General features: G+C 30.9%; 1 protein-coding gene across 26 annotated transcripts in view; it reads left to right on the forward strand.

Annotated features, from left to right (window-relative positions):
• Positions 1 to 13,503, forward strand: part of LOC113387957 (myosin heavy chain, muscle-like) — a 29,198-nt gene that overhangs the window by 9,338 nt on the left and 6,357 nt on the right. For 4 of the 26 annotated variants that reach the window (XM_026625361.1, XM_026625350.1, XM_026625358.1 and 1 more), the window contains 11 exons: positions 2,386 to 2,523; positions 2,607 to 2,876; positions 4,413 to 4,583; positions 6,532 to 6,711; positions 6,784 to 6,940; positions 7,786 to 7,838; positions 8,560 to 8,647; positions 8,720 to 8,837; positions 10,549 to 10,666; positions 12,259 to 12,395; positions 12,951 to 13,077. In XM_026625361.1, coding sequence (XP_026481146.1) covers positions 2,386 to 2,523; positions 2,607 to 2,876; positions 4,413 to 4,583; positions 6,532 to 6,711; positions 6,784 to 6,940; positions 7,786 to 7,838; positions 8,560 to 8,647; positions 8,720 to 8,837; positions 10,549 to 10,666; positions 12,259 to 12,395; positions 12,951 to 13,077 — 1,557 coding nt within the window. Of the gene's footprint in view, positions 1 to 937; positions 1,042 to 2,385; positions 2,524 to 2,606; positions 2,877 to 4,412; positions 4,584 to 4,912; positions 5,084 to 5,498; positions 5,670 to 6,531; positions 6,712 to 6,783; positions 6,941 to 7,315; positions 7,369 to 7,785; positions 7,839 to 8,559; positions 8,648 to 8,719; positions 8,838 to 10,548; positions 10,667 to 11,239; positions 11,358 to 11,719; positions 11,838 to 12,258; positions 12,396 to 12,950; positions 13,078 to 13,503 lie in introns of all 26 variants that reach the window. The other 22 variants (XM_026625367.1, XM_026625366.1, XM_026625353.1 and 19 more) reach the window with 16 other exon arrangements.

A 13,503-nucleotide genomic window follows, 5' to 3' on the forward strand; every position in this document is an offset into this window, starting at 1 on the left:
GACCTACGATAAAAAAAATCAAAAGTTGACAAAATGGCGGAGTTTTTTAAAAAAAAGTCGAATCTTACCCAAAATTTTGGTCGTTTTTGGACTGCCAAAATTCGATTTTTGATCCGATCAAAAAATCGATAGTTCATTTTACGGAGAACTATATATATAGAACATGTAAAAAAAATTCGATAGTGATCGGATCATTTGTTTTTGAGTAATCACTGCAGCAAATTCGGAAAATGCGGTTTCGAGAAAAACGCGTTTAAAGATAAAATGATCGTTATATTATATACTACATATATACTCTTTAAATGGCTGTGACTCAAAAACTATTTAAGATATCGATTTAAAATTTTAGTATGTTATTTTTAAAGGTATAACCTATCGAAATATGGAAAATTTGAAAATTCGATTTTTTGAAAATTCCACACTAGTTGTGCCACATAAACATTCTTTTGGGGTTTTTGATGCAATACCAGATTCCCAGAGAATTTCTGATAAGATAGCTCATTATTAAAATTCTTTTATTGGATCATTTAAAACAACATAATATTATAAAAAAATCAAACATTCATCAATTTTCTATATTTGCAATTAAACTCCTGTTTTCTCCCACAACAGTAGTTACCAACTGATAACTAATACCAGTGTTGAAGTATACTAATAGTGTGTAACTACTAACTTTGTTCTAATAATTTTCATGACTTAAGTTGAATCTTTATCATCCGTACAGCTTCCGGATGATTGCTTTAACATTAATATCTAACCACCTAACCAATCAAATACCAAAAAGGTTCATGGTATTGGAAAAAACACAAAATCTTCGATCTTCCAGATCTGAATTCGGCAAATACACACAAACACAAACACACACTCAAATTTCAAAATTTTCCATAAAATCCTTGTCTTTTCTTTTTGCATAACTTTTCTTCATTTGCATCTTCAGCTAAATGTCTCTTGTCCGATAACATCTACGATTATTACAACGTCTCCCAGGGAAAAATTACTATTCCCAACATGGATGACGGAGAAGAATGTCTGCTCACCGACGTAAGTTAAGATTTTGAAAAATTGTTTTCGTTAGTCGTGAATACTGGATAAATTTTGCGTCAGAATTGGAACTCTGAAAAGCAACTTTCTGGAAACAGGACCAGTCGAGGATAAACTTCTTGCATAGAAAAATCCTACCTTTTATCATCATTATCACCAATTTCATTCTAGTTCAAATGAAATAATAATAATAATAATAATAATAATCATAGACATTGTTGATAATAGTTATCTATGTTAGGTTAGTTAGACTGCTTCAGATTTGGATCTCTGAAAGCATTACCAATATGTTATCATTGGATTTAAATTTTTATGTATTTTGGTAATACAATCGTTACTAAAATAACGATTTTAGAACAAATGTGGTTAACAAACGTACAGTTTTTTTTTTCAAAATTATATTAATATCAGTAGAATATGTATATTGGATACTACTATTCCAAATCAAACTTTCACCATCCAATTAACAACAATAACTCATTAGGGTGGTCTTAAAATGGTCATTTTCGAATTTTCTTGCTTCCAGGGGCTCAAATGGTTCCAAATAGATAAAAAACAATTCTCTGAAACAAAGCTCTTAATACTAACTTTTAGATAGAAATTTTGAAAATTTAAAAAAAATGTTTTAGGTATAACTTAGCAAAAAATGAATGAGTTTTATTTGTTTGCTAAATTACATCTAAAAAACATTTTTAAGACTTTTGAAAATTTTTCCATGCTATTTCCATACAAAACTTTGATTGAATTGCGCTCTATCTAAACGTTAATATTTTAGAGCTAAAACTTTCAGAGAATTGTTTTTTATCTATTTGGAACCATTTGAGCCCCTGGGAGCAAGAAAATTCAAAAATGACCATTTTAAGGACCACCCTAATAACTCATCTATATAAATAATTTAACTCTACCTCATCACAGTACAAAAATTACGTCAAATCGGTCAAACTCAACCGATAAAATAAAATTAATTTCATCAATTGGTGTGTGAAAAAAAACCTTATACATAAAAATTACGTGACATCTACGAAACGATGTTATACCATGAACCAAAACATATGGTATGCGCTGACCGCTACTAATATGTATGAAAACTCTTGGTAAGTTAAAATGGACCACAGGGTTGATATTTCCAATGCCTGAAATCTTTATAAACAGTCCAGAAAAACAAGTGATACTAATACTTTCAATATTGGAATTCTTAATAAAAACTTATTCACTCCGCGAAATCCATTCCATTTTCTTCTGGACTTGTTTATAATATGTAGATAAGGAGGCGTTCGGTAAATATCTACCGCTGTGGCGAAATGCACAAGACCTGTATGTCATTTGTTATTTTTTCTGGTATAGGAAGCTTTCGACGTACTCGGTTTCACACAAGAGGAAAAAGATGACATCTACAAGATCACCGCTGCCGTCATGCACATGGGAGGCATGAAGTTCAAGCAGCGCGGTCGCGAAGAACAAGCTGAAGCCGATGGACAAGAGGTTAGATACTTGTACCATTACCAGAAATAAATAAATTTTATACTTATCATTCCCCGGTGACTTCATTCTATTATCCCTTACAGGAGGGTGAACGTGTCGCCAAATTGTTGGGATGCGACGTCCAAGACTTGTACAAGAACTTGTTGAAGCCCCGCATCAAGGTCGGTAACGAATTCGTGACCCAGGGTCGTAACAAGGACCAAGTCACCAACTCTGTCGGTGCCCTTTGCAAGGGTGTGTTCGACAGATTGTTCAAATGGCTCGTCAAGAAGTGTAACGAAACTCTTGACACCAAGCAAAAGAGACAGCACTTCATTGGTGTACTGGATATTGCTGGTTTCGAAATCTTTGACGTGAGTATTATAAAAAACATAACATTGATATAAAATAAAAGGCAATTAATGAAAAAATACTCAATCAAATTAATTATTGAAGATTCAAACTTCAATTCTGAACCTTAAGTAATAAATACAGAAATCTGCCTAATAAATTTAAGCAAATAGACAAAGGATGATAACGATAGACTCTTTTTTGGTTTATAATTTTTTCCAAATCAAATTTTTGGTTTATAATTTTTTTTATTATTTTTATTGAAACCAAACTGACTATTGTAATTTAATTTCATCTTTTGTCTGTTTTTATGAATATCAGTATAAATTATTTTATATATGAAAGGCCTGGAATAGGGCTTGTCGATTTCTAATTAGTTTTCAAGAAAATTTTAAGGAACTCAGAAACCGGTTTTTACTAGATAATACCGGTTTTTTATATAAAAATAATACTGAAAATAATGAAAAATGTATCCAAATGTTTCAGATTGATGAAAACGCTCTTGCAAATCGATAGTCGTCTTTCGTATAAAAATTAATTTTACATTTTATTTTAATTATTTCAATTTAAAAAAAACGGTTTTTAATTAGTTTCTAGGAAAATACTGAGAAATTCCAAAACTGGTTTTAGTAGAATATACCGGTTTCAATGTGTAAATAACACTTGAAAAATTGATAATAAATTTTCTTTGGATTGATTGCAAATCGATAGTCGTCCTTAATTTGACTATTATAAAAATATTTACACCCTAATATGTAGTGTAACTATGATCAACTAAATAATACTGCTCAAAACGAAAAAATCTAATACCAAAAAAATACTTTTGTCACTAAATTGATAATGTGGACGTTCTCTTCTGATACTGATAAAACGATGGTTGGTTATACTTATTTGCCCTCTACTTTAAAATAGTATCGCATAGTATATATCGTAATAGTATAGTTAACAAATATTAACTAATTATAATTAAAGTTAATTTTTTGGTCAATTTTTTTTAACTAGTTTTTTTCATAAAAACGCGAAACCGGTTAAAACCGGTTTTTTGAAACAATAATATTCGAAAACCGGTTTTCTAAAATATTGGTTTGGAAAATATCTAACTATTACAACCACAATGTTATAATTCCTGAAACTTTCATATATAATGTAATTTTGTCAAACCACTAATATTTTTTATTGCAGCCACCATTTTTTTTTATATTATTATTCATATTATAGAGTGTTGGGATATCTTTTAACAAATATACAATTGATGCTACCCTTGCCATCACTGAGCTACACAAATAAAATGTAGCATATTGTATGAAAAAAAATTCTAATTATTGTAAATATTATACCCTTAATATGGAATTCAGGAAAAATAAATAATTATTTTTCGAAAATCGTGAAGTATCTCATCCATACTATGAGATTATAAATTTAGTTGAACCAAATTTATTCAAATTAAAGCTGATACATTCCATATTTTGGTTATGCACAAATAAGTCTTTTATATTTGTTAAAAGATTTCTACTTCTCCCCATTTATGTATCAAATATTACAATTTACCTGCAATGTAGTACAACGGTTTCGAGCAACTTTGTATCAACTTCACCAACGAAAAATTGCAACAATTCTTCAACCATCACATGTTCGTACTTGAACAAGAAGAGTACAAGAAAGAAGGTATTGACTGGGCCTTCATTGATTTCGGAATGGATCTGTTAGCCTGTATCGATCTTATTGAGAAGGTAAACATCACTATGTGATGTCTACCCTTGCTCCCAGGATTGGGCCCTTTGTGAAAAAGTCAGCCTGGTCAAAAATCGTGTCAGTCTCATGTGACTAAAATTCATATTCTTTATTCTCAGCATCTGTGGCGTCTCCCTGAATGGCGTTCTGACCAAATGGTCCAAAATGAACCAAATGGTCAACATGTTTATGTATTGTTATTGGAGTCAAAACAATGTCAACTCAATTTGAGTTGATAATGTTTTGATTTTTTATCTAGATGTGATACCCCATTTATGTTACCATTATGTTAATGTCCTATTTTCTGTCTCCTCCATGGCATGTATAGTACAACGGTTTCGAACAACTTTGTATCAATTTCACCAACGAAAAATTGCAACAATTCTTCAACCATCACATGTTCGTTCTTGAACAAGAAGAATACAAACGTGAAGGCATTGACTGGGCCTTCATTGATTTTGGAATGGATCTGTTAGCTTGTATTGATTTGATTGAAAAGGTAATAGATCCAAATCATGGTGAAAAAAAATCTACGTTTTGTGTCGACTGATGCTGATTTAATCGGTGTTGAAACGGGATAGAAGCCCCGCATTATTGCAACCAGTGTTGCAATTTTGTCATACATCTTGATAATTGAAATCCTGAAGATGGTTGTTTATTACAGTAAAAATATTTAACATTTGTAATGAACAATCACATCCTAATGTTGAAAATATCTTCTCATTTATATAGACTAAATTGAGAAGGTATCTTGTTTCCAGGACATTCTAGAAAAAGGGTACTAAATCCCTCGAAGACTACCTCAACATTATGTTATAGATAATATAACCATGCTATCTAATATTATTACTTAACGCAAATTTACCTATTTTATTAACATATCCACATAATTTGGTTTGTTCAATCCAATTTAGTTCAACGGATTTGAACAACTATGTATCAACTTCACCAATGAAAAGCTCCAACAATTCTTCAATCACCACATGTTCGTACTTGAACAAGAAGAATACCAAAGAGAGGGCATTGAATGGACTTTCATTGATTTTGGCATGGATCTCCAAATGTGTATTGACCTTATTGAAAAGGTATTGGGAACAATACCCGTAAGAATCGGGCGCCCAATGCTTCGCTTAAATCCAGCAAATCGTAATAAAAAAATCAGATTTGATAGTAAAATTACCAATTTTTTTATCAACACTACTTCTATATTACGATTTACTGGACCTACCATAACAAAGAGCAGTTATGAGCAAAATAAGCTTTATGTTAAATTTATGTAATTAATGATGTTTTATCTCTATTTCAATATTTTTAACAACTTCTTCTGATGTTCACTTACTAACTTTTACTATTTATGTTTCCTAATGTTTTATGTTGTGTTTGTACTTTTTGTCTTTTCTGTGTGGGTGGCAGACGAATGGGTTCAATCAACTTTGTGTCAATTTTACCAATGAAAAACTTCAACAATATTTTAATCACTACATGTTCGTTATCGAACAAGAAGAATATACTAGAGAAGGTATTTTATGGCAATTTATTGATTTTGGAATGGATCTACAAGCAACTATTGATCTTATTGAGAAGGTATTTGGGATAGAAATTGGATGATATTAGAAATCGCTGTAGATCTTTGTAGTTGAAATGTAAAATTTTAAAATTTGTGAATGGCGAAATAATTTTATCTAAATTATAATAAATTAAAGTAGAACAAAAATTATAGAATTGAACCCTAATCGTAGATGCCCGTATTAATCTAACAAAACGTACTGTGCACGTTTTTTATACTCCAGGTAAGTTCATATGTGTAATAAATGAAATATATAACTTCCTACAACTTCAATATATTTTTTCAAAGTACTTGTTTTTTCTGTCTCTTCTATGTGTTACACGTTTCAGTTTACAATTTACCACATTTGTCTAACATATGCGGTTTTCTAATTTCCACAGCCCATGGGTATCTTGTCCATCCTTGAAGAAGAATCTATGTTCCCCAAGGCTACTGACAAGACCTTCGAAGAAAAATTGAACAACAACCACTTGGGTAAATCTGCTCCTTACTTGAAACCCAAACCACCAAAGCCAGGTCAAATCGCTGCCCACTTCGCCATTGGTCACTACGCTGGTAATGTAAGTATCGTAGTAAGAAAATAGATTAAAACTTGTAAAAAATTTTGAAGTAATATGAGTTTATTACCATAGGTCGGTTACAACATTACTGGATGGCTTGAGAAGAACAAGGATCCCTTGAACGACACTGTTGTCGATCAATTCAAGAAATCCCAGAACAAATTGCTCGTCGAAATCTTTGCTGACCATCCAGGACAGTCTGGTGGTGCTGACCCAGCTGGAGGAAAGGGTATGTTATGCGAATCTATTGGGACCAGCAGGCTCATAAATGATTTTAATTGTTATTATTTTATTTTACAAAGCAATATACACTTGAATTATCATATCCACTTCTATATTACATAGCACTTAAAGTTATTTGATTTGGTGCTAGGTTACATCATTTTTCGAAGATTTAAATAATAGTATGCGTCGAATTTTTTACTTATTGATGAATAATCACAGTTACAACAAATTATTGATAAGTTAAAAAAATTTTAGTAGATTGTTTGGTTGTCAAATTCTATCAAACATATCTAGTGCCAACAAGTTGAATATTATTACAATTCACGGTATTTAGAATTTTCATAATTATTTTGATTATTAAATTATAATTGATGACTAGGTGGCAAGCGTGTGAAGGGTTCCGCCTTCCAGACTGTGTCCTCACTCTACAGGGTAACTACACCCATCATGCAACCCTTGTCCTGCCTTGTAACTGCAAATGCCTGAACTTATTATGCACTGAATACTGAATGTATCAAGGCTCTTTTCCAAAAATCTATAAATGTCTATCCTTACCACTTCCCTGATCAAGAGTTAAGAAAATTTAAAAAAATATTGAAAATGTCATCCATGTCTTCTATAGATAATAGCATTATGATTTGGTTCTACTCTTGCCTCCAAAATCCTTTATATGTTGTCTATGATTGTCAGGTCACGCTTAGTCTTTATTGCGATGGTAAAAATACACGTTTTATTATTTTTAATCACTATTTGCACTATTATCATGTCTCAATTCTACACGGTTTATATAAATGTGTACGTGCTTTATGTGTCTAACGCTCATATTTCGCTTTCGATTTGAATCCACAGGAGGTCGTGGCAAGAAGGGTGGTGGTTTTGCTACCGTATCTTCTTCATACAAGGTTTGTTCCAAACAGGAAGACAAAATTTACTTCCTGAATTTGGAAATTTCAGAAAGCAAATTCGGTTTTGACATAGATGTGATGAAATCTTTGATAACGATAATGTCATGCATAACCCTAATTAATAACACTTTGATGGGAACGGACATGCTTGTAGTCTGGTCATAGTTTAATGCACAAATTAGCAGACAAAACTGTGATGCAAATCTTATTTGTCTGGTAAATTGAATGAAAACTATGAGCAGATTCAGCATGCCACATTGTCGACTGGTGTCAACAATACAACTAATTTTTCCAAATTTTGAACAAACAAAATTATTAACACTTGAAAATTTTTTACATTTTTGAACTACTAGGATTTCCAGATCCAAATTTATCAACAAACTTAATTTTTCTAAATTTTTTATTAGTTACTAAACAAATACTTCTCGTGTAGTCAAAAACTCATTACAACTCAGACTACTCCACCACAGCAGTTCGCCCTGAAAATATTACATCAAGGGTATTAAATATAAACATCGACATCGACATCAAAAAACCTCCTCAAAAATATTGCTCAGCACACTACAAGCAATACTAACCAAAAATTTACCTCATACGTCGACTACTAAAACCATCAACAGCATGGTGTGATTTTTATAACCAAGTGTGTTATTTTCCTAAAAAATGCATAACTTAGAAACCAGTATAATGTACTTAAATATTATTACTATCTATTTAGGAACAATTGAACAACTTGATGACCACCTTGCGTTCAACTCAACCTCACTTCGTGCGTTGTATCATTCCCAACGAATTGAAACAAGCCGGTAAGTTGATAACAAAATATCCATTTTTGGTTTGAAAATTTGCAAAAACTTACGTAATTTTTTTCCTCTTAGGTCTCATTGACTCTCACTTGGTTATGCACCAGCTCACCTGTAACGGTGTGCTTGAAGGTATCCGTATTTGCCGTAAAGGTTTCCCCAATCGTATGGTATACCCTGACTTCAAACTTCGGTAAGTTTAAATTTTTTTTAATAAAAAAAATCTTGTTATTCAAAAAAAATTTTTTTGAATAATTGCCGATTTAGGATTTTTGATTAGGCGAAATTTAATTTCAATAAGACAACTATAATTGAATCAGAGATTTAATTTTTGTTTTTGAGCCATCATTTCAGTATAATCAATAGCAAATAGAGACTTAATTAAAAATTATTTAAATTTATTAATTTAATTTAATTTAGTTATTTAATTCTATTGTAAATTAATCAAATTGAACTTTTTTTAGAAATTTTAAAAAGTTTAGATAATTTAATTTACATAATATATAAATAATCTAATTCAGCATTTAAAGAGTATTTAGAACGCATTTATTGAGTTAAAAAAATTTGAATTAAGTTATCAATATTTATTAAAATTTAGTATTAGTAATCTTAAGTATAACAGATATTATTTGTAGGAATATAATTAGAAAATACTTTAAATTACTTAAAAAGAATTTAGTTTCAATATTAAATGTGAACTCCAGGGCCAAATTTTTTTGTATGAAAATCTTAAAAATTTTCACTTTACTTTTCTAAAATCTTTTTTTAAATAATATTTAGACGAATTTTTACGATTTCTTTTTTCAAAAATTAATAAAAATTAGTTTTAGTAAATCATAAGTACAAGTAAAAATGATAGTGAGTTATGCAATTCGTAATTACATTAAATTTTTGAATAGGAATTTAATAACCATGGATTGAATGTGAATCTCAGGAAAATCATATCATATAAAAAAATCTTATTATTTTATATTTATCTAAAATTTTTTTGTTAAATTGTGTGGATGCGTTTACTACGTCCATGATTATGTTAGGCAGTTATAACGATTTTTTTAACGATTTTTTTCGAACATCATTAAAATTTAGTATTAGTGAAGGACAGGGGTAGTAATTACGGTAAATATAAATAGAAATTTGGTATTAATAGATCATATGTGAACATCTGGGCAATAATTACAAATATCAAAATCTTCAATATTTTCACTTTACTTTCCTTAATAATTTTTGTGCAATATAAAGACATTAGGGTAGACCTTAATATGGACATTTTCGAATTTCCTTGCTCCCAAAGGTCTCAAATAGTTCCAAATTGATAAAAGACAATTCTCTGAAAGTTTTAGCTCTTAATATTGTCTTTTAGATAGAACGCAATTCAATCGAAGTTATGTATGGAGATAGCATGAAAAAATTTTCATAAATTTTGCAGAGCGTCAAATTTTCAATAAAAAATGACACTTTTAATTCATTTATCGCTATCGCTAGTTGTACCTATTTTTTTTTTTAATTTTCAACTTTTTTGCATGCTTTTTCCATACGAAGTTTGATTGAATTGCGCACTATTTAAAAGTTAATATTAAGAGCTGTAACTTTCAGAGAATTGTTTTTTATCAATTTAAAACCATTTGAGCACTTGGGAGCAAGGAAATTCGAAAATGTCCATATTAAGGACCACCCTAAAGGATAATATAACAATAGATTATTTGTGAACCTCTGGGCAATAATTACATATATCAAAATCTTCAATATTTTCACTTTATTTTTTTACATCATTTTTGTGCAATATTAAGGGTTTATAATGCCCATGCCCAAGTTTGACTGTAGTTACGACTTTTTCCACCCATACAATAAATATTTTTATCTCATTTATTAAACTTTGCGATAAACAAAATATTTTTATAATATAGTTATATGATTTTGGCTCCTGCCATCATGCAAGCTGAGAAAGACCCCAAAAACGCCGCAGCTAAATGTCTTGAATCTGTGAATTTAGACCCTGATCTTTATCGTATTGGACACACTAAGGCAAGAGAGACTTTTCCTTTGAATCGTCTCTATTTCAGCATGTTCATACGTCCAACCATCAGATTTTTTTATTCAGTATACAGTATCATAGTTTTGTTTGACCCCCAAATACACACACGAGGAGAAATTAAGTGTGTGAAAATATTAAAGGAATAATATAATCTACCCCTATATGGGGATGATGGACACGATTTTACCCTTATACACAGATGCCTGAAAATTTTAAAGGAATAATATAATCTACCCCTATATGGGGATGATGAACACGATTTTAGCCTTACACACAGGTGCCCGATTTTACCCTGATGCATGTCAAATATTCTATACTTTTATGAAAAAAAGTTAGTACTTAAACATGATATTAAACTAATATTGACTCAAAGACTAGAAAGTAATACTTTGTTTTAAATATTATTTTAATATCATGTTTACCAAATTATACTTGTATCTCCTTACCAACCGCCCCTACCGATATTGTCTTAAGATTTAGTCATAAGCCCATATGTAAGTCCGTTACCCTGGTATTGTTATTTTGTATGAAACATGTGTTACCCTCATATCTTGTGAATCCAGTTACAAAATCCTGAACCCTGCCGAAGTTGCTAAACAAACGGATCCTAAGAAATGCGCCGAAGCCATCTTGGACGCAACAGGCTTAGACACAGAATTGTACCGATTGGGTCACACCAAGGCATGAACCCTATTTTGAAAAATTTCCATTCATTAAAAACTGATACATCGTGAAAATTTGATAAAAAATATATATAACTTTGTATCAGTTTTAAAGATTTGAATTTGTTTTACTAAGTGATTTCCGAGACAGAGAAATCACAAGTTTGTGTGCCTTAAAAAACATTAACACCATCACCATCCGAGCTACGGAACAATTTGGATAACAACTATTGATTCAATAACAACATGTATATAATTTAGTTTTCATGTTTTTAGATCATAAGTTAGTTAGATTTTAACGTGTATTCATTTTTGATAATCCAATCTTGTTTTATAATTTAACATTTAACAATTGTTTTTTGTGATCCTCTTTGAACACAGTTACAAAATTCTGTGCCCTCACCTAGTGAAAGAGCCTATTAAACCTGAAAAAGCAACTGAAGTAATCATCCAGCATATTGATTTGCCAAGTGACCAATTCAGACTTGGTAAAACAAAGGTCAGCTCAGCCATTACTGCTGATGCCAAATGTTGCATGTATCTGTAAATAAAGAAAAACATGTATTACACAACTTATACATTATCTTGTAAACATTATCTTTCATGAAGCATGATAAAAAAAAATTTAATGTACATTTATGAAAATTATTTTTCTGTAAATAAGCATGATAAAATCTACGATGATTGTCATATTTACAAAATTCTCTTCACACTATCTTTATCTAATCATCTGGTCTACTACTTTTATATGTTTCAACAACTTGTAATTTCTTGTTAGTAAATAATTGAATCAAGTTTGCTTCTACAACAAATCTGTTTTCCATAACCTTTATGTGACATCTGTGTGTTTCCATAAAAATTGCATGAAGCTGTCATATGCAATTTTTTCGGGGGTTTAAAATAATTTATGCAACATATAGGTATTCTTCCGTGCCGGAGTCTTGGGTCAGATGGAAGAATTGCGTGACGACCGTCTTGGCAAGATCATCACCTGGATGCAAGCCTGGATTCGTGGTTACTTGGCCCGTAAGGAATACGCCAAGCTCCAAGAACAAAGGTAATAGAAATAAAATATTTGGTATGAAGATTTTATGATATATATCAACAAGCCAACACTCTTAGATTGCACTAGTTGGTTCAGTTTTGGAATTGATTTTTATACTATTTCAGTATAATCTATATTGACCAGCCCCATAATAGATAGTAGATAGCATTGTTACTTAGGGCGAATCACAAAAGTCCGATTTAACTTTCAGTAATTATACTGTCTTAATCAATAAACTACATCACAACACATAAGTAACACATAACAGTGAAATTCTCAGTTATAGAAATATGTCTTTTTCACTATTTTTGAAATTGTCCAAGTGGCAATCACTTCAGTGGACAGTCAACATAGACCTTTTTATTTGCGGGCTATTTTGCACCGGTCTACCTTACTTCAATATAGTCATTTTTCATAACACATAATCTTTTCTAAATAATGCTTCAAACTGAACACCACACTTTTGAAAATATGCAACTGTCTCTAGAAGCACTATGTCATTCATCGTCACTCTTTAGTTTTTAGAACGAGTGCAGATACTAATGCTTTATATTTTTTCTCTAATAGAGTTGCCCTCCAAGTTGTACAAAGGAACTTGCGCAAATACTTGCAATTGCGCACCTGGCCATGGTGGAAGATGTGGCAGAAGGTCAAGCCCCTCCTCAACGTCACCCGTATCGAGGACGAGATCGCCGTAAGTGAAAATTATTTATATCTATTTAATGCTAAATTTCAACTTGATTTCATATGATTTACGATATAATATTTTTGGAAATATGAGTTCGATTTTATAATTATATTACCTTAACTTTTACTTTTGCCTCCGCGCCGGTATCATTCACCTTCTTGTTTAGTATGATATTCATATGATATGCGTATCAAGTGTCACTGGAACACAAGTTCAAAATAGATGCTGCTCATCTGAAATCCAAACCAAACTATTTTTTAATAATTTCTTTTTATTTTTACTCTGTGTCCTTTCGAATTATGTTTGATATTTAAAAATAGAGTTCTAATTTTGAAAAATTATTAGTTGTAACAAAGTTACGAAATCGTCATAACTTATCGTATAACATGCATATTTCATATTCGCGTACTATTTTTGATACTCAACAGCTGC

The sequence above is a fragment of the Ctenocephalides felis genome, unplaced genomic scaffold (assembly GCF_003426905.1).
Source record: "Ctenocephalides felis isolate EL2017-DRISC unplaced genomic scaffold, ASM342690v1 CF-g0.4_SCAFFOLD_03572, whole genome shotgun sequence".
NCBI classification, from domain to species: Eukaryota; Metazoa; Arthropoda; class Insecta; order Siphonaptera; family Pulicidae; genus Ctenocephalides; species Ctenocephalides felis.